The sequence below is a fragment of the Natrix helvetica genome (assembly GCF_964273705.1).
Source record: "Natrix helvetica genome assembly, chromosome: 2".
NCBI classification, from domain to species: domain Eukaryota; kingdom Metazoa; phylum Chordata; class Lepidosauria; order Squamata; family Natricidae; genus Natrix; species Natrix helvetica.
This window is the reverse complement of record NC_138552.1, coordinates 285,850,611-285,877,127: the sequence shown is the minus strand read 5'-3', so window position 1 is coordinate 285,877,127 and position 26,517 is coordinate 285,850,611. Positions and strand designations below refer to the sequence as shown.

General features: G+C 42.8%; 1 protein-coding gene across 1 annotated transcript in view; it reads left to right on the top strand.

Moving 5' to 3' along the window:
* The window catches only part of PAFAH1B1 (platelet activating factor acetylhydrolase 1b regulatory subunit 1), a 66,771-nt gene that overhangs the window by 14,644 nt on the left and 25,610 nt on the right, over positions 1–26,517 (top strand). The window contains exons 2-3 of the mRNA XM_081941448.1: positions 16,675–16,886; positions 23,628–23,712. Coding sequence (XP_081797574.1) covers positions 16,855–16,886; positions 23,628–23,712 — 117 coding nt within the window. The 5' untranslated portion in view covers positions 16,675–16,854. The remainder of the gene's footprint in view (positions 1–16,674; positions 16,887–23,627; positions 23,713–26,517) is intronic.

Below are 26,517 nucleotides of genomic sequence, written 5' to 3'. Positions count from 1 at the left end.
GTGAAAGACCACCTACCATCACGCTGGATAATCAACCCCATTGTGATTAATTTCTGTATTTCTAACATCTTTATTGCCCTTCTCCCTAGTGATAGAGGCAGCATCCAGGCTGGGTTAACCTTCGTCCAATCATATTGAGGACTGAGTCTGGCAACATCTTTAAGCTCCGCCCCTGTTGCTAGGTAGACCCAGCTTTCGACTCAGTCCCTCGATGAACTTCTCCCAGTTTATATGAATCATCCTCTAAAGCAGCGGTTCCAACCTTTTGGGCATCAGGGACCGGAGGGGGTGTGGTTTTGTGTGCTGCCTGCATCCCGCGGATGGGGCTTCGCTTGTTTGTGCGGCCCTGTTGCTGGCATGCCAAGGCCCGGTGCCGATCCATGGATCAGGGTGGTGGTGGGTTTGGGGATCCTTGCTCTAAAGCATGTTGCCAAGAAATGAAGACAATACTTGAATTAGGTTCTGACTATTGTAGGGATGTGGTGGCCCAGTGGCTAAGATGCTGAGCTTGTTGATCAGAAGGGTTGGCAATTTGAATCCCTAGTGCCGCATAGCGGAGTGAGCTCCCGTTACTTGTCCCAGCTTCTGCCAACCTAGCAGCTCGAAAGCATGTAAAAATGCAAGTAGAAAAATAGGGACCACCTTTGGTGGGAAGGTAACAGCGTTCCATGCGCCTTCTGCGTTTAGTCATGCCAGCCTTATGACCACGGAGACGTCTTTGGACAGCGCTGGCTCTTCGGCTTTGAAACGGAGATGAGCATTGTCCCCTAGAGTCGGGAACAACTAGCACATATATGCGAGGGGAACCTTTACCTTTATTGTAGAAGAAGGGCATCATTTCCCAAATACGTAACGTTGTCCAGGGCCAGCCTTGGCTAACAGCAGGGCAGGAACTGGATTACCAGAAATCTGGTGATTCTGAAATTGCACCAATTTTGATACTTGATGGATTGTAAGGTTAGAAGTTGTCATGGACTCATCACTCAGGATGATAGAGCATGTGAGTGGGGCGGCCAGGAGGGCCTTTACCAAATTAGACTGATGTATCTGTTGCAACCTTATGGATGTAGGAGACACTCCAGATGTCTCTTGTGCCTTGTTGTCTCTTGTTTAGATTATTGTAATTTAGTTATATGAGCCCTCCTTGGAGACCACCCATAAAGTTCAACTGGTGAAAACTGCAGTGGCCTGTATGCTAATTACAGCCACGTAACACCGTTACCATGGGAGCTGCTTTGGCTACCTTTGTGTTCCCAAGTGCAAATAAAAATGCGTTCTGTCCCTATAAATTCTTCTATGGCTCAGGGCTGGGTATCTCCAGGCGTCCCTTTTCCATCTTGTCTCTAAGTATCCAGTCTGAGTGAACAGAAAATACTGGCTGACTGTTTTGGGGTGTGATTTAAAGAAATTCATTTTGGGGGGAGTTCCCCTCATTTGGAATAATCTCCCCACCCAAGGGAGGGTGGCTCCCTAACAACCTTTCAAAAGCTTGCTAAAACCTGGCTTCTTCAGAGGTTCTTCAGGGATTATGATTTTTTTTCTACAAAGATACTTGGTTTCCCATTACTTAATATTGTTAGAAATAATTGCTCTTTTATGTTACCATATTGCTATTATGTGGATGACTGTCTTAGAGTCTTTTTAGAAGTGGTCTATAAATGCTACAAATAGATACAGTGTATACATTACTTGCCAAATGGAATATCATTTAGCTCAGGGGTAGTCAACCTTTTTATACCTACCCCCCACTTTTGTATCTCTGTTAGTAGTAAAATTTTCTAACCACCCACCGGTTCCACAGTAATGGTGATTTCTAAAGTAGGGAAGTAACTTTACTTTATCAAATTTATAAAGCAGAGTTACAACAAACCCCTACCGCCCATCATGAAAGCTGGAACACCCACTAGTGGGCGGTAGGGACCAGGTTGACTACCACTGATTTAGCTCATTTTGTTCAAGAAAGCTGAATGAAAGAATAATATCTTATGGCCTCTGCATATCTATCTGGTATTATTGATGACCTTGAATTAGGTAGAATCTCTATCGGTAATATTTAAAATCATCTTTTTCACTAGCTATGTTAGTGATTATGGAAAATATAGTTCAACTACGGTTTTAAAAAAAATTCAAGAGGCTTTACAATATTTTCTAAGCAATTGGAAAAATGGATTCTGAAATATTTCCCATTATTTCCTTTTTTAAATTTATATTAAATTGTTGAGATTTGACACAAAGTCTATTTTTGAAAATGTAAAATAAATTAACATGAAAATCAGAAGCTTTATAAGTGTAGACAACCTTACATGGCGTGATAAGGATTAGAGGAAGTACAAATTGCTGATAGGCAGTATTTCAAATTCAGGAGCTATTGATTAGTGTTTCAGGTGGTTCACATTTTCCTGAAAAGTTGTGCTTTTTAGTATCTGCTTGATACAGTTATAACCATAAATCATATCTTTTTTGTTTTGCTGTAATCTGTTTTTTCTGAGTTCAGATGAAATAGTCACCTCCACATGTTTGGAAAAGATACATCTCTGTGTTTGTTCCTTAAGCTTTAATAGCTTGTAACTTTATTTTTTAAAATAAATATTAACATTTTAAAGCAAATTCAGTCTACAAATCTGTATTGTAAAGATAATATAAATCTGTATTATTCTTTAGTTTTATCTGCCATAAAGTTCAACCATTTATATAAAGAAGATTTTATTAAACAATATAGCTTTACAGTGGTATAAAAAGGAATATTGTATATATTTCAATTTTCCCACAAATTTACATTATTATTATTTTTTTAAAGTAAACTTTTATTTTTTTTGATCTCCAAAACATCTGATTGGTTTCAATTTGTTACATTAATTAGTAATGTAATAAAACAAACAAGAAGACAGAGCTAGTAAAGAGACAGAACTGTATATAAAACACCAAAAACCTCAATATTTTTCCTTTTCTATACTGTATTATGGAAAATGATTCTTTAAAAAAAAAAGTGAATAACCCCCATTTTTGATTTCTTGCTTTTCTGTTTTCTGGTCACTCTTAATTGTTATTATAGTTAGATAAAGAATACAGGTAGTCCTCAAATTAGGACCACACTGAATCTCCACAGTTTCTTTTGTTAAGTGAGACATTTAAGTGAGTTTTGTCCCATTTTACGACCTTTCTTGCTACAGTTGAAAAGTGAATTGCCACAGTTGAAAAGTTAGTAACCCGAATGTCATAAATATGAATCAGTTGCCAAGCCTTTGAATTTTGAACGTATGATCATAGGGATGCTGTAAAGGTTGTAAGTGTGAAAAATGGTCATAAGTCACTTTTCTCAGTGTCGTAATTTTGAATGGTCACTAAATAAACTGTTATAAGTCGAGGACTAACTGTACTCTTTCTAATTACTATGAATAATTTTAGTGAAACTCCCCATTACAGAATTGATTCCCATTTGATTAATGTTGAATCAGTTAATTAGGCAGATATTTTAACTGGATTTTGCTCTAGAAATTATGCTCTTTTAAGCATGTTGAAGAAAATGGATAGAAGGGGCGAATGAAGAGAAAGACTTCAGCTGTTACATTCATGTGTGTAAACACAGCTGTTTTTTTTAAAGCTTAGAATCCAAGATCTGAATATGAACTGCAATTGACAAATCTACATACTACAGTAGTTTTTTTTTTAATGCTTCATTTCAATTGGTGCAACCCATTCTTTTATTAACATACATCTGTAGCATTTATACATAATTACTGAGTTTTAGGAACTATTAACTGTCTACAGCACAATTCTGAGCAAAATGAAATAAATTTCATTGTATCAATTGTCCCAAATACTCATGTTTTAGGTTTTTATTTTGAAAGATATGATGAGATAATGCTATAGTAAGATACATGAAAGTATGGCTGCATATTGCTTGCCAACAGGCAGTTCTTTACAGTGTGTTTTAATCATTTTAATTTGTTCACGTGATCTTTTTTTTTTTTTTTTACTATATTTTTCTGCTTTTATGATCTTGGGTTTTATTGCTTTAAAGGCTATTGTGCCCTGTGTCCCACTCAAGTCCCCACCCCCTTGACTTTTTTTTGGCTAGGGAGGTTGCAGAGAGCGATCATGTGACCCATAGATGCTATGAGGATTGTACCTGTGAGGATTTGCCACAAATCACCATTTTCAATAGCTTGCCTAACAAATGGTTGTAAGTTGAGGACTTACATGTAGTCTGGGACTTATGAAAAAATAGTAACATTCACTGATAAGACCCAAGATCATAGCTTCAGAAAGGTTGCTTCATTAGGGATTTTCAGACCATTTCCTGGCAATTTAAAGAATAGCAAATATGTAGATGAGACAACAATCAAAAGTATCTACAAAATAAACCAATAAATGCGTGGAATTTTGATGGAAGTCTATACTACAACAGGGCTTACCTATAGAGATGTATTAATGTCATGATATAAATAAGGGCCAAACTTGGAAGTGGTATTATACCACATGGAATCTTTTAAGAAAACCCTTCTAAGTGGAACCTGCAATCTTTATAAAATGTCTTCCAAAACAAATACTAAATGTTCATGTCTGTATACAGGGAATTGTTGTTATATCCCCTATAACAGTGATGTTGAACATTTTAGACACACGAAACTGCGCACGCATGCCCAAACTGAAAGGTTGGGCATGCGTGAAGAAATGTGCACAGGCGCAGCAGAGACCCAAAGATCAGCTGGCTGGCGGGAGGCGGGGCATCAGCACGTCAAGAGGTAAGATCTTCTTTCATGAGCTTCTGTTTCATCATTTGCAGGGAAACAGAAGCTCACAAAAGAAACTCCATGGAGAGCGGAGCTGGGACAACAGCCCGCACCGGTTCCTTTGTTTTGCTTTCTTGCCTGCTAATAAAAAATCAGAAGAGAGAAATGAAGTATGAAATAACTTTTAGATCATTCAAGAGTTAATATGTATGTATTTATCAACTAGCTTGCCCATCGCACAAGTGACTCACCACTACTAAAACTAGTAATTGCCTAGTTCTAAAGCAAATGAGGCATGGCTTATCAGAGCAAGGTTGTTATTAACATTACATGCGATATGTCAAATTTAATTTGCTGTTTTTGATAAAATAGTTTTAGGATGCTTTTGAACTTTTTTTTAACTACTCACCAAATAGTATGTTAATGGAATTACAATGAGTGGCATTTAAATATATTTTTTTTAAAAAAAATAAATTTGATCGCACAACCTTTTTGTAGTAAAGAGGGATATGTTTAGATTTTTAAAAGCCATTTCTTTGTTGATCAAATGCTACAGGTGATTGGCAGAAAATGCATTAGAGAATATTGCAAAATACTTAACAACTAATCTGAAATTGGGTTTTTATCAATTAATGTTAATCAAATATGCTATCATTCCTCTAAGACTTTAGGGTGGGATAAAAACTTAACATAACATTCACAATCATGAATAGAGAGAATAGATGTATACTATACAAAAAAGAAAAGGAGGGCAAACCAATATAATAAGGAATTGAAATAAGCATGCTAACCAGATCCATCCATTTTGTAAAATAAGATGTTTGCCAGGATCATGGATCAGGGGTGTAACAGGTTACTTTCTGAGATTTATTAAGTGCCCTGATAGCCAATTTGGTTGGCCCACATGAAATTATTGTAAAGACCAGTTATCCTTGTATCCAAACATAAAACGTTGGAGCTGGGGGTCTTCGTGGGATGTTTAATCTGCCCTTCCACTCCATAATAGGACTGAAAATGGGAAGAAAAAAGAAAATAAAGGTAGTCTTCGACTTACAACCACAATTGAGCCCAGAATTTATGTTGTTAAGTGAGAAACTTGACAAGTGAATTTTGCCCCATTTTACGACTTTTCTTCCCCCATTTGTTAAGTGAATTGCTGCAGTTGTTAAATTAGTATCATGGTTGTTAAGTGAATCTGGCTTCCTTATTAACTTTGCTTGTCAGAAGATCACAAAAGGGGATCACATGACCCCGGGATCAACTGGGCAAATATGAATCAGTTGTCAAGGGTCTGAATGCAAATCATAAGACCATGGGAATGCTGCAGGGATCATGTGTGAGAAATGGTCATAAGTCACTTTTTTCAATGCCGTTGTAACTTTGAATGGTCACTAAATGAACTGCTGTAAATTGTGGATTCCATGTAAATAATTTTTTTAAAAAAATATTGGGAACAATTGGTTTCTAGGGTCCTTTTACCAGGAAGGTGGGCTCTTGGCATACTAATAAAAATGTATTTTGGCCGAAGTAGCTTGAGGAGGGCTGAATCCTGCTGAGATTGTAGATGAAAACCCTAAAGGGAAGATCTCAGAGACTTGCACACTATTAAAAGAAGTAGAAATGTTGTTGAAATGGAACCTATTAAACTACTCAATGAAAAACCCAAAAGAACATAGGCTCATAAAGTTGCTGCCGACATGGCTGTGTGAGAAATCAGGTGAGCTGAACTCTTAGTGCAAGAAGGCAAATATAATGCAGTCGATATACTTGAGGTCTGGTGGGATGACTCTTATCATTGCAATGCAGCAGTTGTAAAGAGCAGGGTGAAATGGTAGAATTACTGTATTTTTCGGAGTATAAGACACACTCCCCCCCCCCCCCAAAGTGGGTGGAAATGTCTGTGCATCTTAAACAGAGAATATTGTGGTGGGGGAGGGGGGTGCGATGCCGATCAGCTGTTCTAGAATGGGCTGTGGTGGCGGCGAATGGGCAGTGGCGGCGGCGATGGTGAACGGGCGGCAGTGAACAGGCCAGATTAATACCAGATGGATGCTGGGAGGCAGACACAGATTTTTTTTCTTGTTTTCCTCCCCAAAAGCTAAGTGCATCTTATACTCCCGAGCATTTTATAATCTGAAAAATCCAGTAAATATTGTTATCAGAGGAAACACAGAATATCTATTTATTTTGAATGAGTTTAAATGTTCAGAGTCCGATGAACTGCATCCTAGTCAGTGAAGAAATTGTCTGCGTTATCATTGGGAATTCAAGAGATAACTGGAAGATGATGATATCTTTAAGGAGCAGAAAGATGGCTATGGGGATTAGAACTGATGATGTTACCTTGTTTGGTAATGAAATGTCTGCAAAACACCACCACCACCAAGCTCACAGAGCAGCACAGAACCCACATTGGACTACTCAGCTTGATATTGGTACCTGAGAAGATTCTGAAGAAGAATTCTGAATTGTTTTTAAGGAATATATAGAGCATCAGTGTAATTATTGGAAGGAGCATCATTTTTTTTTTCATGTTGAGGGTGGACAAATTTATATACCATATTTTTCGGGGTATAAGACGCTCCGAAATATGAGACGCTTTGAAGTATAAGACGCACCTAGCTTTTGGGGAGGAAAACAAGGTGAAAATATCTGCCTCCCAGCAATTTGCTTCCTTGCAACAAATAGCAAACAGTACAGACAATATTCACTGTTTGTAGTGTTACATTTCAGACTATACATGTACAGATGCTGTTAAAATGAGGTGCTTTCTGGAAGTATAGTTATTCTCTGCTATTTAAAAGAAGATACAATAGCATTGGGCCTCTTCAGATCAAGCATTTATTTTAAAAAGCTTCATTTTGTTAAGCTGTCTAGAACAATAATAAAGCAGTCTTTTAAAAAAATAAGTCTAATAATTTGAACATTGTATAGGCATTTATAGTTATTGACTTCCTTGCAGCAAACAGCCTGATTAGCACAAGAAAAAGAAATCTGCCTCTGCATCCCAGCAATTTGCCCCCTGGAGCAAACAGCAAGTTTCACTTTCAATTTCAGCAGTGACCTCTTGATCATCAGCTGTTTCAGGCTGCAGGGATTGCAGCCAGGGACAGCCTATTGCAGCTGCTCAGAGCCCCATTTTCCCCGTTTCTTGCAAGGAGATAAATTGCTGGGAGGCAGAAGCCAAACGGTTGCGACCGATGGGTGGGTGGGGCTACATTCAGTGTATAAGATGCACCCAAATTTTCACCCTCTTTTGGGGGGGGGAAAGGTGCGTCTTATATTCCGAAAAATATAGTAATAGCATACTTCAGATAGTTGGATGGAAAATTCAGTGGATAGGACGCAAAAGTGTTACAGGAAGATACAGTCTAGTTAAACATTGAGAATATTTTTGTTGTGGAAGAATGGCTTAACGGGGATCCAGGACCCAGAAAGATAGTAAGTCCCTTTTACTAGAAGCACTGAGACATAAATTGGGGGCAGCCATCCATCATAAATGCTTTTATTAGGATGAATTAGGGATTGGAATTTATTTGCGTAAATGCCCCCGTACATCTTTCCTGTGAGGAAATAAACTGAGTTATGTAATAGTATAATTATGCAAAGATGTAAACCACAACAGAAACTTAGTCAAGTGTTTGACAAGTTTGTTGTATCGAGATCTGGTAAATTGATCTTACATTGTGTTTTCAGTTTAGGTAAAGTATACATTTTTGGTATTTGAGAAAGTACATAACTATTTTTACTTGGCAATAAGTTGATTTCCTATCATAGGACACAGACTGAGAAGTAAGGTCTATGGTAATTTTTGATGGTTAAGAAATGAGAATTACAAGGTTTTAAAGTTATTTGACATCTTTGTGATAAAGATTATTTTATTGAAGCCTTCCAATGGTAACCACAGTGGACAATTGAAAGATGAAGAGGTTACATTGATTAGAAGGACTTGAGCAGGCAGAGAATCATAAAATTAAACAGGCTTGATAATTATGCAAGAGGAAAGCTTAGACTAATTAGCCTCTAGATATTTACAGTATATACTAGCATATATAAACACATAGTTCATTACCTCTTTTTCTTCTTAGAACATTCAGCGTAATGCTGTAAGCGTGACTTTGATATGTAAAATTCCATTAAGGTTTCAAAATTAATGTCAGGTGTATGTGTTTAGAAATTTGAGAGAGAAGTAAATGTTGATTAAATCTAATCTCTGCAATTCCCCTGTTCCCCTGTTGATGAACACTCACAGAAAATTCTGGCTATTCAACAGTAACATAGATGTGAGGAACCTTTGGTCCTCTAGATATAATTGAATGGCAGTTTTCAGTAATCCCAGATTCTGCAATCATTGCTGAATATATTGAGAATTTGAAGTTTAACAATATTGGGAGAGGGCCATGTCATAATTTGTGGTAGGGCAGCATAGAGGCAATTGGTTTAAGTTAAACCTCTGAAATGTTACATGTATGTGACATGACTTGCTGAAAATTAGGTAATGCTTGTACTTCCCATTAAATATATTTTCATTCCTCTGGTAAGCATTCCATTGCTCTCAGAATTAGTTTGTGTTTACAGTCATCTGAAATATGACAGGATTATTCTCCATAGTGAGGGGGGAGGAGTATCTAGGATGGGTTGACTTATCCTCTCGTTGATTGGACTGAGTCATCAGAGCTCTTGGTATATGCCCCTGGTCCACCAGGCTCCGCCCAGTTTATAGACTCAGTCCACTCAACTGGACGGTTGACCATCCTGGATCTCCGAAAAGATGAAGATATTCAAGAAAGAAAAAGAAAGAAAATTCCAGTGTCTCCCTCCTGCAGCATCCTAGGCGAGCTGGCAACTCCCTGGACTGCAAGGATCGGCCAAAAGCCCCCTTAGGGGGGCGGCCCACCGCCCAGGCCTCTGAGTGAGACAAGCAACACTCAGAAAGGACTTGCCGGGCGAGCAGGAGACAAAGGGCACAAGCCTCCTGGAGGCAAGCCCGCCGCGAGGACGCCAGCGGCACCGGAATGCCCGCTGCTCCCCACAGGGTCGAGCGGCGAGAAGCAGCTTCCCCAAGCCCCATGGAACGTGAAGAAGACGGGCGAGGGCAGCGCAGAGCTCCCTCCTGGAAGGGAGCCTGGCCGCAGGACTCTGCCGGGGCTGGAGCGCTCCGCTGCTCCCTGCTGGGTCGAGCAGCGAACCGCGGCGTCCCAAACGCCGCGGAGCGCCCGCCCGATTGGTAAGTGACCCACCTCATGGGAGGGGGCTCACGGGCAGAGCAAGGACTCCAGCGGCCTGGGAAGCGAAGAAACCAGCAGCGAGGCGCGCGGCAGCTCTTCGGAGCACAAGCCGCCAGTCCAGGAGATTCAAAAGAGGCGCCTTGATCTCCTGGCACGGGCGCCATTTTGAAGCCAAAAGGAACCACGTGTTCCAAGATGGCGGCGCCCAGGGGCAACGAGGAGACCGGCAGGACACAGGTAACTGCAGCAACAGCCGGCAGTCCCACCAGAGGGGCAGAGGAGCAACCTAGGTAAGTGACCACCCCAGAGGCGGCCCAAAAGTGGGGGGGAGGAAAGGCCAGAGATAAAAGGAAGCACCTTTCCCCCAGGGCAGAGCTAGAAGCAGAGGGTGGTCACAAGCCCCACAAGCCTCCCAAGCCTTCTAAATACAAAAGGCAGAGGCATGAAAGACTGGAAAGATTGGCAGGAAGGCATTTGGCCTCATATCCTTTCCAGACAGGGGAAAGAAGAGAAAGGCTCCTGGAGGCCCCACAGCAGGCGGGACTACAGGGGAGACTACCACATTGCAGGCAGGGATCCCCATTGACACCTATGGTCTCTGGGGTCTCCCTCAGTGGTGGCAATCCCCCCCCCCATGCTGTCTCCCTGGGATCAGCAGCCCATGGGACCACCACCCCTGCCTTTCACCCCCACACAAGGCATGGGCCCCAGCCAGCAGCCCCCCACAGGGGCCTCCAATTTTCAAGACATAATGATGTGGGCTTTCCAGCAATGCATGACAGCAGCATTGCAGCAGCAGCCACTAGGCTGCCTCAGGTGGCATCCTCACCTAGTATACCAGAAGGGCTGGAAACCCAGGGGGAGGACAGCTTTAGCCCCTCAGCCTCATCACAGGAGAACTGTGAGCTGGATTGCAAGAAGGGGGAAGGCTGGGTAGTTCCAGCCTTCGTTATATAAATCGCTTTCAAGGCCTAAGCAGCCACTAAGCTTGGGAACAGAGCAGCAGAGGCACCACCACAACAGCGGGGAGGTTCTGCTGAAACCATATTTGATGAGCAGGCCATTGAGACCGACACAGTGCCAATTCCCAGGGCCATTCCTGAATAGGTCAAGTGCCATGGGCCACTCCCACACCAGGGCCCATGCCCATATCCACAGACAAGGCCTTCTTCAAGGTGGATCAAGACATGGCAGGGGGGCTAGCCCATCCCAGACTCTGCCAGGGGAACCTGAGGAGGCTCTGAAGCTGGAAGACAGGAGGGCGGACCTCACCCTCCAAAGAGGGCATCAGGCAGCCACCTGGGCGGTGAAGGCAGCCACCACTGCCTCATTTTTCAACAGGTCTCCTCTGCTCTGGCTGCAGGAGGTGCAACAACGCATCCCCATCACCGAGGTCAGAGCGCACCAGAACATCAATAAGCAGGTGGCGGCCATCCAATTCGGTGGACGCCACATTGTCCGCAGTCAGCTTTGTCTCCAGGGCAATTGTTTCCACCTTTGCATCTCATAGGTCGCTGTGGCTGAGACAGTAGCAGGCAGATATTCGCCACTAGCGGCACCTGGCATCTGCTCCTCTCACAGGAGATGCCCTTTTTGGGGCCCACTCTGGACCCCTATCTGGTCGAGAATAAGGACAAGAGGAAGGCCCTTCCCACAGCCCTAGAAGGGACAGTTCAGGACGGCTCCTTACCCCAGAGGGTCCTACTCCCGGGGATAGGACTTCGGGCCCTCCTCCCAGGGTCAGGATCCCTTCAGGCGTTCAGAGGCGCGGTACTCAGGTGCCAGGCAGGGGGCGCCCCTTCCGCAAAACCTAAGGCCAGAACCGAGTCGCTCTCCTTAGGGGGGCGGTTGGCATACCTTTATTTATTTATTTATTTTATTTATTTATTGGATTTGTCAACCGCTCCCTCTCCCCTAGGGGACTCGGGGCGGTGTACAGACAGAATAAAACATTATAAAAACATTATAACACTTTGCCGACCACTGAGACCGCTCCTCACAGGATAAATGGATTCAGAACACCATCAGGCATGGCCTGTCTCTGGAACTCCTGCCTCACCCCCTGGTGTTTTTCCGGAGCTGCCCGGTTTCAAATAACCCGGCACGGAGATCTCTGATGCAGGAGGCTATACAATGCCTGCTGGACATAAGAGCCACCCATCCAGTGCTTCTAGACCAACAGGGCCAAGGGCATTACTCCATCCTTTCGTAACCCCCAAGCATCGGGGGGGGGGGGGGATGGAGGGCAATTCTGGACCTGAAGCGGCTGGTCTGCTTCATCCATTACAGGAGGTTCAGAGGCATTCCCTCCACTCTATCTTGGAGGGAATCAGACAGGGTGACTTCCTCACTTCTATAGACCTCTCAGAGGCCCATTTACACATTCCTATCATTAGGGATCACCGGAGGTTTCTCAGGTTCAGCTACCTGGGACAACACTTCCAATACCAAGCCTCGCCCTTCGACCTGTCTTCCACTTCGCGAGCAGACACCAAGGTAATGGCTGCCTTAGCAGAGAGTCTGAGGCAGATCCCAGTTAGGATTCAAGGCTACCTAGATGACCTGCTCATACAGTCATCCCCCTTTGAAGGGGCATTAAAGGATCTAGATATCACCTTGACAATCCTGAGGGTACACAGGCTCCCGGGGAATCTGGCTAAAAAGCCAACTCCATCCTTCTACGAGGCTCATTCCCCTAGGGGCTCCGATAGATTCAGGGGCAGGCAGGGTCTTCCTGTCACCCGAAAGACAGCTCTCACTAAGGCAGGTAGTCATCCAGGTAATCAAGGGAGACAAGGTGTCCTTAGCCACATTGTCTAAGGGTTAGACACCAGGGTCTCAGCCATTGGCATTGTCCCTTGGGCCCGTCTCCACACCAGACACCTACAATGGTTCCCTTGCCCTTCCAGCGAAGGTGCAGGGGCTGCTCCCAGTCCAGGGATCCTTCTCCCAACAGAAGTTTCCCCCCTCACTGATCTGGTGGATGTCCCCAGCGATAACCAAGGGTGAAGTCTTCAGAACGTCAGACCGGGTGACAGTAACCACGGATGCCAGTCTGTTCGGGTGGGGTGCCCACCTACAGGACCAGATAGCGCAGGGACAGTGGAACCAGACAGAAGTGACTCACAGCATCAACTGGTTGGAACTCAGGGCAGTTCATCTGGCCCTAGCAGATTTCACCACTCTGTCAAGGACAGACACATTCTAGTCCTCACAGACAGCATCGCAACCAAGGCCCTCTTAAACAGACAGGGGGGGGGGGGACCAAATCGAGGTCCCTTAGGCAGGAGGCCCAAAGGCTGGGTCATTGGGCCGAAAGGAATGATCTCTCCTTAAAGGCAGAACATATAGCGGGGGTGGACAATATCAGAGCCAACTGGCTCAGCCGGGCAGAGGGGGACAACTCTGAGTGAAGATTGCACCTGGCGATCGTCAGAGAGGTGATGGATCGCTTCGGCCGCCCGGAAGTCAACCTATTTGCCACCACCCCCACTACGACGGCCCCAAGGTTTACTCCAGGTACCAAAGCCAGGGGGCAGAGGGGGCAGATGCCCTCCAATGTCCTTGGCCTCGGGGACTGCTCTATGCCTATCCACCCTTGCCCCTGATTCCCAGGGTCATCCAAGAAGTGCTTCGGGAAGGGGCGGAGGTGGTCCTGATTTCCCCCTATGGGCCCAGGAGGCCATGGTTTGCAGACCTCCAGTCGCTCTCGGTGGTCAGAGCGTGGAGGATTCTTCAGGAAAGGATCTCCCTCAGGCAGGGGTCACTGGATCACCGGGAACCCCAAGGGCTCCAATTGACCGCTTGGCGGTTGAGCGGAGCACCCTGAGGGAGGAAGGAATTTCCACCAAGGTGATAGAGACCATTCAGGCCACCCAGTGGCCCTACACAGAGCACATTCATGGTGCGACACGGCGGGCCGTTTCCACATGGTGTAACTCCTGGGAGCAGGACCCAGGGAGAGCCACGGTGCTCCTAGCGCTCAGATTTCTTCAGGCAGGCCTGGACAGGGGATTAGCCCCAAACATGATTAGGTGACAAGTCTCGGCCATTTCCTCAGGGCTTCTATGCGGTAGAGCCCAGACACTCACTCAACGACCGTTGGTAAGGCAGTTTCTGAAGGGGGCGTCCAGCCTCAAATCACCCATGGTACACAGGTCCATTCCTGGGACTTGCATAAAGTGCTGGACGCAGTAACGGGGGCTCCATTTGAACCATTGCAAACAGCGTCGCTAAAGTTTTTAACCCTTAAGGTGGTGTTTCTAGTGGCCATCACATCCGCCAGATGGATATCAGAGCTGCAGGCTCTGTCCACGAAGAGGACCTCTGCATATTTTCACCAGGACAGAGCGATGTTGCGGTGGATCCCGCCTTCATACCTAAGGGTGTTCATGTTCCCACAGGTCACAGGAACTGGTTTGGCCCAATTTCTGTCCAGACCCTGCTCACCTCCTAGAGAGGAAGTGGCACACCCTAGACGCAAGGAGGGTTCTCGGGATTTGCTTCAGAAGAACCCAGCCGAATGGGAAGCCCGAGGCCTGGTTTGTCTAATACCAACCGGGGTCTCTGGAGGAAAAGAAAAAGGAAAAAAAAAAAAAAAGGTGACCTCCACCACAATAAGCAGGTGGTTGAGGACCTGCATTGCTACGGCCTACCAGTCCCAGGGCATGCAGGCACCAAGCCCCATCACAGCACATTCCAGTGTGCGGGCACCTCGGCGGCCTGGGCTACACAGGCCTCATTAACAGAGATATGTAGGGCAGCCACATGGTCTTCCTCCTCACCCTTTGGGAGGAACTACAAGCTGGACACCTTTGCCTCGGCGGAGGCTTCGTTTGGGCGCAGGGTACTACAGGCTATCCACAGGGCAGGGGATACACCTCACCAGGCTTGTTGGCCAGGGGTCTTCATCAGATTACCCACCCTAGGGACGCGCTAGCTTTGGTACGTCCCATCCTGGATACTCCTCCCCCCTCACTATGGAGAAAGGGCGTTGGTACTTACCTGATACGCCTCTTCTCATAGTGGGGGGGAGGAGTATCCAGTCCCTCCCTGTCATGGTTATGTAACGTTTACTATGAGGTAGGCTGTAACAACAGGTGCAAAGTATGATTCAAGAAAAAGTCGGAAACCTTAACAAGGTCTGGAGTGGATGGTTCAACGAGTCAGATGGAGTTCTTCGTCAATAAACTGGGCGGAGCCTGGTGGACCAGGGGCATATACCAAGAGCTCTGATGACTCAGTCCAATCAACGAGAGGATAAGTCAACCCATCCTGGATACTCCTCCCCCCCACTATGAGAAGAGGCGTATCAGGTAAGTACCAACGCCCTTTCTATGAAGCACTCAAGAAAGAATTATTAATTGAAGAAACTTTTATTAATTGACATTATGCATTTATTCTTAGGCACAGGTTTTGAAAAGCTATTAATAAATTCTTAACGTTGTAGCAATAACAACATAGCTCCAAGTTGCCCTGGCTAAAATAATGCCTCTGTAATGAAGCTTGGAATAACCATAACTATTTTCTTTAGATTAAGGTACAAGTAGTCCTTGACTTGCAACAATTCATTTAGTGACTGTTTACAACAACACTGAAAAAAAGTGACTCATGATCACTTTTCACATGACCGTTGTAGCATCCCTATGGTCACATGATCAAAATTCAGATTCTTGGCAACTGATTCATATGATGGTTGCAGTATCCCAGGGTCATGTGACCCCCTTTTGTGACCTTCTGACAAGCAAAGTCAAGGGGGAAGCCAGATTTACTTAACAACGGTGTCACTAATTCAACAACTGCAGCGATTCACTTAACTGTGGCAAGAAAGGTCATAAAATGGGGCTAAATTAACTTAATAAATGTCTCAACAACAGAAATTTTGGTCTCAATAAGTCAAGGACTACCTGTACTTTTAGATTTTTTTTACTTTATTTTTTACTTTTGTTATTTGCATTAAAATGTTTAGAGATGATGCTTATGTAATTCCAAAAATTCATTATCACAGAGGAAAAACTGTCCACTAAGAAATTAGAGAGGAAGTTTAGAAATCATAAGTGAGTTTACTTCTCCAAATACTATTTCCCACCTCCCGGAAGATTCAAATTATTGCCAAGTGCGTAAGCAAGAAACAACTAATGTGATTTAGTATAAAGCACAATATTTATTCTAGTTCATTTTGTCTTCAGATTTGGTATGGAATCCTATACTGTATCATTCTTTTCCTCTCCCCATCTTTGAATTATACATTTGAGGGATCCCTACTCTTCCCAATGTATAATATGAGTTTAATGGGCATTTTATCTTAGGACAAGCAAGTGATCGAACAAATGACAAACATTGATGTTTTCTAATTTGCGTAGCCGAATTTTTAAGGCATTGGGGATGTTTGTAAAATATAAAATTAAATTTAATTAAAATGTAATTAAAATTATAAAATTGTAAAATTAAGAATTTAAATAAACTAAGAATACAACAAAGTAGTTATGCAATTAGTCTTTTGTATAAAATATTTTTTCTTCTGACACATTAAAAATTACCTGCTGGTGGAAGTTTAGGAGAAACCTTTTTGGAAGATGGTACTCCTTAAGCTAACATTATATGTCACTTAAAATGTCTGCATATTGTATGCTGCAAACACCCTTAAATTCAAAAAAACTATATATTACTGACACATTCTACAAAATACTATTGTTTTTCTTTTTGTTTTCTAGATGGAATGACTCTTCATTGTTGAATGCATCCTGCCTATTTGCTAGTGTTTACCTGTGGCAACGCCTTGTCTTTTGGGTTGAAGCCACTTTGTGGCAGACTGAATTGTGTATCACAGAATTTCAAAGGAGCTTGACGCAGAGGAGACAGCTGGATCACGTTAACCAGACATCACAGCCACAATGGTGCTGTCACAGAGGCAACGAGATGAGCTGTGAGTACTTGAGGGTATCAAATTTTTAATGTTGACTTTGTCTTAAATCAGCTGCTCCCTGTGGTCAAGTTTTATCTTGTTGAATTAACACCTACTGCTAAACACAAAGTAACACAATTGCTAAAGAAAAGATGGTGGCCATTCATAAGGAACAAAGCACATCAGACTGCTCCCAAATTCTGATTTCTCCTTTCAAATGAGAAAGTGACTGCTAGACATAGGATGGCAGAGAAGGGGAGCAGCATGTTTCAAATCTTCCCAAACCTGGACTCTTCTAGATTTGCAAACTGCAGCTTCCAGAATTCTTAATAAAGATCATGTTTATTATATCTCAAGAATTCTGGGAATTCATGCTCATAAAGTTGGAGGATTTCAAGCTGTCTTATGCTTCCATCCGAAAGCTTGAGGAAATTTGAACCATATTAAGATAAGAGGGGGTTATTCATAGTAAATGTGAGATAATCACACATTTTGCAAATTACTGTAAGGAGTTTTAATTTGCTACAATACCCAGTTATGGGCATTGTTCACACACATTCGTTGTTAGCTCTTTTTTTAACCATGTTTTATTAGTTGGCTGGATACAGAACATGTTCACCCAGAATTAAACTGAGTTAGTCTGATATACTTCAATTCCAGAAAAGAAATGGAGCAAAAACTTGAGCAAAATAAAGGAATCACTTGAAGACATAAATATTTGGAGAAAAGGTACAAGGACTGGCTTCCTTCCTCATCAAAATTAATGGAAGAAACACAACATATTTACAGTATCTATCTAAAGTCGTAGCAGAAGATCAAGATAATTTCATATATTTTTGAGAATAGCTTCTATAGCGTGTTCATTTAATTAATTTATATACACTCCCCCCCCCCCCGCTGTGATTCCATTGTGTATGTTTTACTACGCCTTATAAATAAGTTCATTTTATAACCGAGTTAAGTGTTACTCTGGAAGTGGCTTTTGAAGTAGCTGCTTGAGGTCCTCCCAAGGTCTCTGGGTATATGATGAAGCAGCTGTCTGAGCCTTCAAGTGGCTATGGCTGACTCATAGCTTTAGTTATGGATCCAGAGGGAACACACTATCCCGTTTGGTGCTGTGATTGAACCAACAATGCAGAACAATCTCTCCACGCAGTGTTGTTGAATGTATTGGTAAGTTCCGTCCAGGTCTTTTAGAACCATATTTATATTCTTCTGTACAGTTCTTTTAAATTTTTTAACCTCCTCCATATGTATATTTATATCTATATTTATATTTGTATTTAGTATTTGTTATTTGTTGTATGGACTGTACACCGCCCCGAGTCCTTTTTGGGAGAGGGGGCGGTCTAGAAATGTGAAGAATAAATAAATAAAAATAAAGACCACCTGCTCATTAAAGTAAGCTAAGTCTTCTGTCATCTATTGACAGAAGAAAATAATGTTGACTGAGTGAGGCATCTTCTATGCTAGAAATAATATTACAGAATTAGCTTCTGCAGCATTTCCGAGTATGTGTGCCTTTTAGTAATGCAGTGTTTCACTTTTCTCAACTCCTCTTCTGAATGGTGTCGTATGCCTACTGCTGTGTTAATATTTGTCAATACTGTCTTCACCTCCAACTTTATGATTCTTTTATTGTATGCCATCTCGATTGACCTTGATTGTGGCTAGAAAGGTGGAGCGCCTGGTTTTTCTTTTTAAATAAAGAAGGGAGAACATTGTGGCTACAGCACTTCTGTACTTCAGGAGCATTGGTCTAAAACCATGTAGCATGAATTTATTAGGATCCTTTTTCTTTTCCTCATCCACTTCACATTAACTTGGCACATGGATGAGGTTGATCATGTCATGGGAACAGGATCAGAAACTCAGCCTTCCCCTATTTTATATCTTTAGGGCCACGATGGCAAACCTATGGCACACGCAGAGCCATCTCGCCTGGCACATGCGCCGTCACTCGTTCCTCTTCAGGGTTTCTAGCGTGCATGCGTGCACAATGATCGGATGGCCTTCGTGTATGTGGCAGAAACTGGAAGAACTGTTTTCCCGGTGTGAGCATGTGCGCCAGCCAGATGATCTCCGTGTGCTCATGTGTGCCAGTAACTGGAAGACTTGCCGGCTGGTGCACACGCGCGTGCCAGAGACCAGAAGTTCCTTTTCCAGCAGGCACTTGCCCCCTGAGCAGCTCCTTTTCTGGGTCATGTCCCAGATGAGTGCGCACGCTGCCTTTATGGCACTTGGTGTCGAAAGGTTTCGCCATCACTGCTTTTAGGTGTCTTCAGGGTGCATTGGGCTTCCACCACCAAGCAGCCTCTGCCAACACGGCGAATGACTGGGGAAGGTTCCAAGAAGTGATGCTGACTATTGCGTAGTGTTGTAGTGCCACCTCAGTGGTATTTCAATGTCACCGTTAATTCATCACATTACACCAACCGTATCTTAAATCACCTAGGCAGGGGGTTGGACTAGAAGACCTCCAAGGTCCCTTCCAACTCTGCTATTGTATTATTATTGTATTGTATCTTTTTGATCAGGAGCTGACAAAAAGTTCTAAAAGTATTTTTTAGCATGACAGTGTTTGAGAATGGATAGCTCTGTTTTATGAACCGTCATAAATGTGAGTCAGTTGTCAAGCATTCAAATGTAATTCACATAACCATGGGTTATAAGTGTAAAAAAAACAGATCACTTTTTTCAGTAATGTTGTAACTTTGAATGGTCACTTAATCAACTGTTGTAAGTTGAGGACTACCTGTAGGTATGTGTTGGCTTCTCCTATCTAGTATAGTCCAGATATAGAGGACTACAATTCTTACAATGCCTAGTCACCTTGATCCTTAGCCAACACATCAGGAGGTGGTAAGAATTATAACTAAACATGGTATTACATGCTGTTTACATATTGTCACAATTCTGTCCCTGAAGTGGCTTAAAAAAAGAGAGAAACTTTCTTGGTCTGCTACCAAGAGCACCTCAAAGGAGCTGCCAGGTCGAATGATTTAGTGGAAAGACTTTCTAAACGGGACAGTACTACTGAGAAGGCATCCAACAGTCTTCCATCTAATTAAATATGGCAGAACATGCTCAGGTGACATTCCATTGACTTCCATAATTGGCATGCTGCCTACAGAACTTCCAACGCTTATAGATGGAATTCACTGGTAGTTTCAGAGGCATAGCATCCGCTAATCTTAGTGGAGGGTGTTTAGGAATGTTATCTCTGAAGACCTGTGCAGCAGCTGCCCAAAAAAGCCAACACAGTTCTAGGCTGCATTAACAGAGGGATGGAATCAAGATCACGTAAAGGGTTAATGCCCCTTTATAATGCCTTGGTAAGGCCACACTTGGAATACTGCATCCAGTTTTGGTCGCCACAATATAAAAAAGATGTTGAGACACTAGGAAGAGTGCAGAGAAGAGCAACAAAGAGGTTTAGAGGACTGGAGGCTAAAACATATTTAAAATGATTGCAGGAACTGGGTATGTCTAGTTCAATGAAAAGAAGGACTAGGGAAGACATGATAGCAGTATTCCAATATCTCAGGGGCTGCCACAAAGAAGAGGAAGTCAAACTATTCTCCAAGGCACTTGAGGGTAGAAGAAGAAGCAATGGGTGGAAACTAATCAAGGAGAGAAGCAACTTAGAACCAAGAAGAAATTTCCTGACAGTTAGAACAATTAATCAGTGGAACAGCTTGCCTCCAGAAGTTGTGAATGCTCCAACACTGGAAGTTTTTTAGAAGAGATTGGACAGCCATTTGTCCGAGGTTGGTGATATCTGACCTTGGGTTCGAGGCAGTTTAAAGTTGAATTGTCTGTTTTTGCCATTTTACATTGAACATAAAACCAGGATTTATGCAGAGTTAATTTGCCTGTTTCAAGATGACATATTCAGTAGGGGTGTGTGTGTGTGTGTGTGTGTGTGTGAAAAGAGCTTTTAAACAAGTTCTGGATTTACCAAGGCAGTTTTGTTGAACAAGGATGTTATTTCTTGGCAAAAATATTGCAGTATACAATGAAGAAAACCATTCTGCTAGCTTGAAGACTCAGCCTTCCATCCTTCCAAGGTCGATAAAATGAGGACTCAGATTGTTGGGGACAATAGGCTGACTTTGTGAACCACTTAGAGAGGGTTGTAAAACCCTAGGAAGCAGTATAGAAGTCTTAAGTGCTATTGCTGTTGATGGTCTCTCAGTAGTAATCAAAGGGTTAGTTGATGGTCAATTAATTGCTGATCAGGTTGATGTCCTGGTTCAATAAACCAAGTAATGCCATTTCATTTTGGTCACAGCCTGCCTGCCACCATAAACCTTTTTAAAATTCGGTGTCTTTTGTCCTTATTACTTCAACCTGCTTTCACCAGCTTTTACCAGCAAATCCTTCGGAAGAGAAAAAGCTTCTTGTTTAGACTACGGAATAGCAATCTGCATCCTTTTACATGATTGATTGGCATAATAGTTGCATTTATTTTATGCTTCCTTAGAGTGTGGGGAACCCAGAAGGGACCAAAATTGTATTTATATTACCTTGATTTTTTTTTTAAAAAAAAACGTTTAACCAAAATCGGATTACACTTCTGTATGAGTTTTTCTGGGCAGGAAAATAATAAAGTAATCCCAATTGCCCCAAAATTAGCAGCTTTTAAAATCATAATGATCCAATTGTATATCAGGCTCTGTCGATAGTGCATGGATAATTCTAGTAACATATGAATGGGAAAGTTATCTTTGCAAACAGCTTAGATAGGGCTTCAGGATCAGGACCAGCACTACGCTGAGCCTGGATATAGACAGATCTCTTAGATCTGATGTTGCCTGATATTTGCAGCTGGAATAAGACAGAATTGCAGCATTGATATTTTGCACCAGCTCAGACTTTCAATCAGTTGTGTGTACTGCAGCAAACTAATGTAAGAGAAGGATTAGATAGGGAGGCCTCTGAGACTAATAATCTCAGTTGTCAAGGAAAAAGTGCAGCGCCAGAGCTGCTATTTGGGAATACAGGAGAGATTCTTAGATCTGAATCTGCTAGCTCAAGGAAGAGCCTGACCTCTGTGTCTCATTAATGAACTACTTCAATTAGAAATCTCGCCTTCTACAGATACTTAACAACAGTTTGTTTAGTGACCAAAGTTACAACAGCACTGAAAAGGTGACTTCCAGCCCGTTTGCCACACTTAACATTGCAGCTTCCCCATGGTCACATGATTTACATTCAGACACTTGGCAACTGGTTCATATTTATGGGGTGTCCCAGGATCATGTGATCACCTTTTCCAACCTTCTGACAAAGTCAATGGGAAAGCCAGATTCGCTTAACAACCATGTTACTCATTTAACAATTGCAGTGATTCACTTAATCACTGTAGCAAGAAAGGTGGTAAAATGGGGGCAAAATTCACCTAACACCTTGCATAGCAGAATAAATGTTGGGCCCTGTTGTGGTCGTAAAATGAGGACTATCTGTACCATCATTCTTTCAAAACCTGATTTAAGTTTTACATTAATGGCTTTCACCCAGCCCATTTTTAATTCCAGGAATTAATTCAGGATTTCCATTTTCCACTTTCTTCTTTAAGAAAGAAAAGATGTGTAACTGAATGTTCTTGATACATGCAGTGTTAACTCCAGGTGCTCTGCCACCCCCTTACAATTACTTACATGTAGATTTATTTTTGATTCTGCTTATTACTTTTTTAATGCCACCCATCTCCCCTACAAGGTCATTTTGGGTGGATGTTAAAATTACAGTATTTTTCAGACTGTAAGACGCACAAAAGGGGTGAAAATGTCTGTATGTCTTATAGACCGAATACTGCCAAAGCTGCGCGCACCTACCACCCTTTTTTTTTTTGCCTCTGCACGTCTGTTTTCAGATCTTTTGGCCTGTTTTCGAGGCTTTTTAAAGCCTGTTTTTGAGGCTTTTGGCCTGTTTTAAAAAGGCCCCCCAAAAGCCTCAAAAACGGGCTGAAAGTGCGACACACGAGAACACTTTCCCCCCCCTCTTCTAAATTTAGGTGTGTCTTATAGTCAGATGCGTTTTCTAATCCAAAAAATACGGTAGTTGGAAGTCCACAATTCTTCCCTCCACTGCATAGAACAGTGATGACTAATCTTTTGCAGACCAAGTGCCCAAAGCGCAGGCATGCCCAAACCCCCAAAATGCAATGTGGGTGCACACCCAGGCATGCGCACGTGCCCCCATGTGCACACACACACACACCCTGCACATGCACACACAGCCCCCACACTGCTGCCTGCATGCGCAGCAGAGACCCAAAGGCCAGCAGGAGGTGCACGTGCATTTGCAGCGTAGCTGAACTGGTGTGACAGCTTGCGTGCATACAGAGAGGGCGCTGCATTCTACTTGTGGCATGCGCGCCATAGGTTCTCCATCATGGGCATAGAATTTAGACATGTATCCAACACTCCTAACTCTGTAAAGCAGTCTAGCATGACAGAAGAAACAGTTATGTCAGAAACCTCTAACAAGTCCAGGCAAAGAATGATTTCCTTTCTTCTCTAGCAAAATAACTAGTGTTACTACTAATAAATATACTGTAAGGTAAGTTTTATGTTGCACAGAACTATGACAGATATATACACGGATCGCAATGACTCATAATTTCCCTTTCAAAACAAAAGGGGACAGTTTTGTCTCCATGTTGATTTTGGTAGAGCAGGTATCGGAGATAACATAGATTGGGGACTATTCAAAATTCCTGTGATATTAATCTGTGAACCAAATCTCTCTGTTTAGAAATCGAGCGATAGCAGATTATCTTCGTTCTAACGGCTATGAAGAGGCATACTCTGTTTTTAAAAAGGAGGCAGAACTTGATGTGGTGAGTATATTTCTCATATTCCAGCTGGGGCAATTCCTCCCACAGTCTGTTATCAGTGTCAAATAGTGTCAGCAGTCCCCCGCCGCCCCTGTTGTTGTTGTTAGTTGTGCAGTTGTGTTCGACCCATTGCAACCCCATAAATAACGTTCTTCCAGGCCTTCCTGTCCTCTACCATCGTCTAGAGTCCATTAGTCTCACACCGACTGCTTTGGTGACTCCATCCAGCCATCTCATTCTCTGTCGTCCCCTTCTTCTTTTGCCCTCCCATCTATCCCAGCATTAGGCTCTTCTCCAATGAGTCCTTCCTTCTTATTAGATGACCAAAGTATTTGAGTTTCATCTTCAGATCTGGCCTTCTAAAGAGCAGTCGTGTCCCGTCCCGTCTCTCCTCCCCCCCCACTCCCCGGGCATATAGCATTATGTCCTATAGTCTTAGTGTTACTCTTAGCATTAATGATGAATTTTACCAGATTTTGAAAGTTATAGCTACCTGTTGGTAGATTCTGGGCAGTCTTTGTTGAAATAATATTCCTCACCTTGAGGCAGAATAGGTACAAGCATTCAAAACACGTGTATAATGATAGATATGTGCATTTAAAATATCTGTATAGCAGTTTTCATTTAATTAAATAATGAAGTGAATTGCAAGAATAATATGAAAACTGCTGTAGGTTAAAAAATAAACCATTAAACCAACTAGACAAGAGTTATAGAATGGGAAAGAAACATGATCAAATAGGTGTTTTAGGCAGTGCCTAAAACAGGAATGATCAAGGATGTTTGCATTACCATATTCAAACATTCTCATATCCCGTTGTTTCAGATACTAGACAAAAATAAGGAAAAATGTTTAGCTACTTTCAGTGTAATATAAGTGGCTACCTTTGTCTAGTTCAACACTTTCCCCCCCAATCAACTCTACTGCAAAATCCCATAATATTGGAACTTGATTAAGGCATACCTGGGGCATTAAGATTTATCTGGGGCATTTCAATACAATTCCCAGTATTCTTTAAAATTCCCTTTTATTGCCGTTTTCAGCATATCTCGTTTGTCAGTTCTCTGTATCTTCATTTTTGGTTTTTTTTTAATGGAAAGATTATAAATAGTTATTGAAAGTGTTCACCAGTTGTCCTTCAAAGTTTTTGTTTAAAAATGCAAAACAATACCAACTAAGCTGTCTATTAATTTCTGTACTTAATGTGTGATTATTTAACACATCTTTGTCTGCTTTTCCACCACTTTACATTAGAAAGAAATTTATAATCCAGCCCACATCTTCACAGGACTTCATTCAATATGGATAGTTCTGTCCATATTAACAACATGTTTGGAAATCAAAGTTGCTGTAATCAGTTAAATAAGCAGCATGTAACTGTAATAATAAATAAAAACAAATAAAATGTTTTATCCTTAACAATGAAAGTTAAAAGATGATTTTTCTGTTTTTTTGTTTAAAGATTTGAATGTAAAATAGTTTCCTCAATGGTTTGGATCATTCCTCAAATTGGACAGTTGGATTAGTTTAATAGTTGCACATTAGTGGCATCTACAATAGACTATTCATTAATTTTAGAATGACATAAACATAAGATTCTCATAAAGAATATTCTTGAACACCATTGTTAGATTTGCTGGAATATCAAACCTGTTTTTTTCTTTTTTCAAAACAACTTGTAAAAATGCAAAGAAAATGGGTGTGTGCAGATATAAATTTCTTAATTATTTATACGTTTTCTATTTTCTGACTTTATTAATAAAGATAAACAGTTTCAGGTTCTTCTCTGAACAATTTCTGTCAATAGGACCAGGCTATCTTTCCATTAATATTATTTTTACTTGTGGAATGTGAAGGTCTTATAGTCAGTTCTCGGCTTCCCATTTCATCTCTTCCTCTTGGGCATTTTTGGAAGATTATAAACTGAAGAAATTGCAGTATCAGTCATGGCAGAAAAGATAGCTTTATAAATAAATAAATGATAAATACCGTGTTTCCCTGAAAATATGCCATGTCCCAAAAATAAGGCCATGCCTGATTTTTGGGATGAGTCTAAATATACGCCCTGCCCCGAAAATAAGCCCAGTGGACAACCCCCCACCTTCTGGCTGGGCAGGGCGCCACTCACCGACCGAGCGGTATCCCAAAGGCACCAAGGCGCACAAGCACCTGTCCCACCCGCTTGCGCGCCTCCCAGACCTCATCTCGTCAATGTGGGTGAAGCAGGTGATCACCAGGTCCTTGAGCTCACAGCCGATGCCATTGGTGCCCACCCCCAGCACCCCGTGCGGAAGCCATGGCCTGGACCAGCTCTCCCTGCACGGCTAGGGCTGTCACCTCCATCATCCCAGCACTGAGGATGGCTTCCTCTGCGGCTTCCACACCTCGGCTGGAAGCTGCTGGAAGCGGAGAAGAAGCCAGTTGGGCCAGCTGCCTGCTGCCAAGTCTTCCGGCAGCCGGGGCAGAAACATAAGAGTGGGAAGCGCACTCCCAGAGTGGCCACTGCCGGAAGACTCTCTGCTCCGACTCCTGGAAGACTCGGCAGTAGGCAGCTGGCCCAACTGGCCTCTTCGCTTCCAGCCGAGGTTTGGAAGCCGCAGAGGAAGCCATCCTTAATGTTGGGGTGGCGGTGGCGGCCCTGTCCCTGCAGGAAGAGCTGGCCCAGGCTGTGGCTTTCATGCAAGTACTGATGGTGGGCACCTGTGGCATCGGCTGTGAGCTCGACCTGTTGCTCACTGGCTTCGCCCACATTGACAAGCTGAGGACTGGGAGGCGCGCGAGCGGGGAGGCAGGGGGAGAGACAGGCG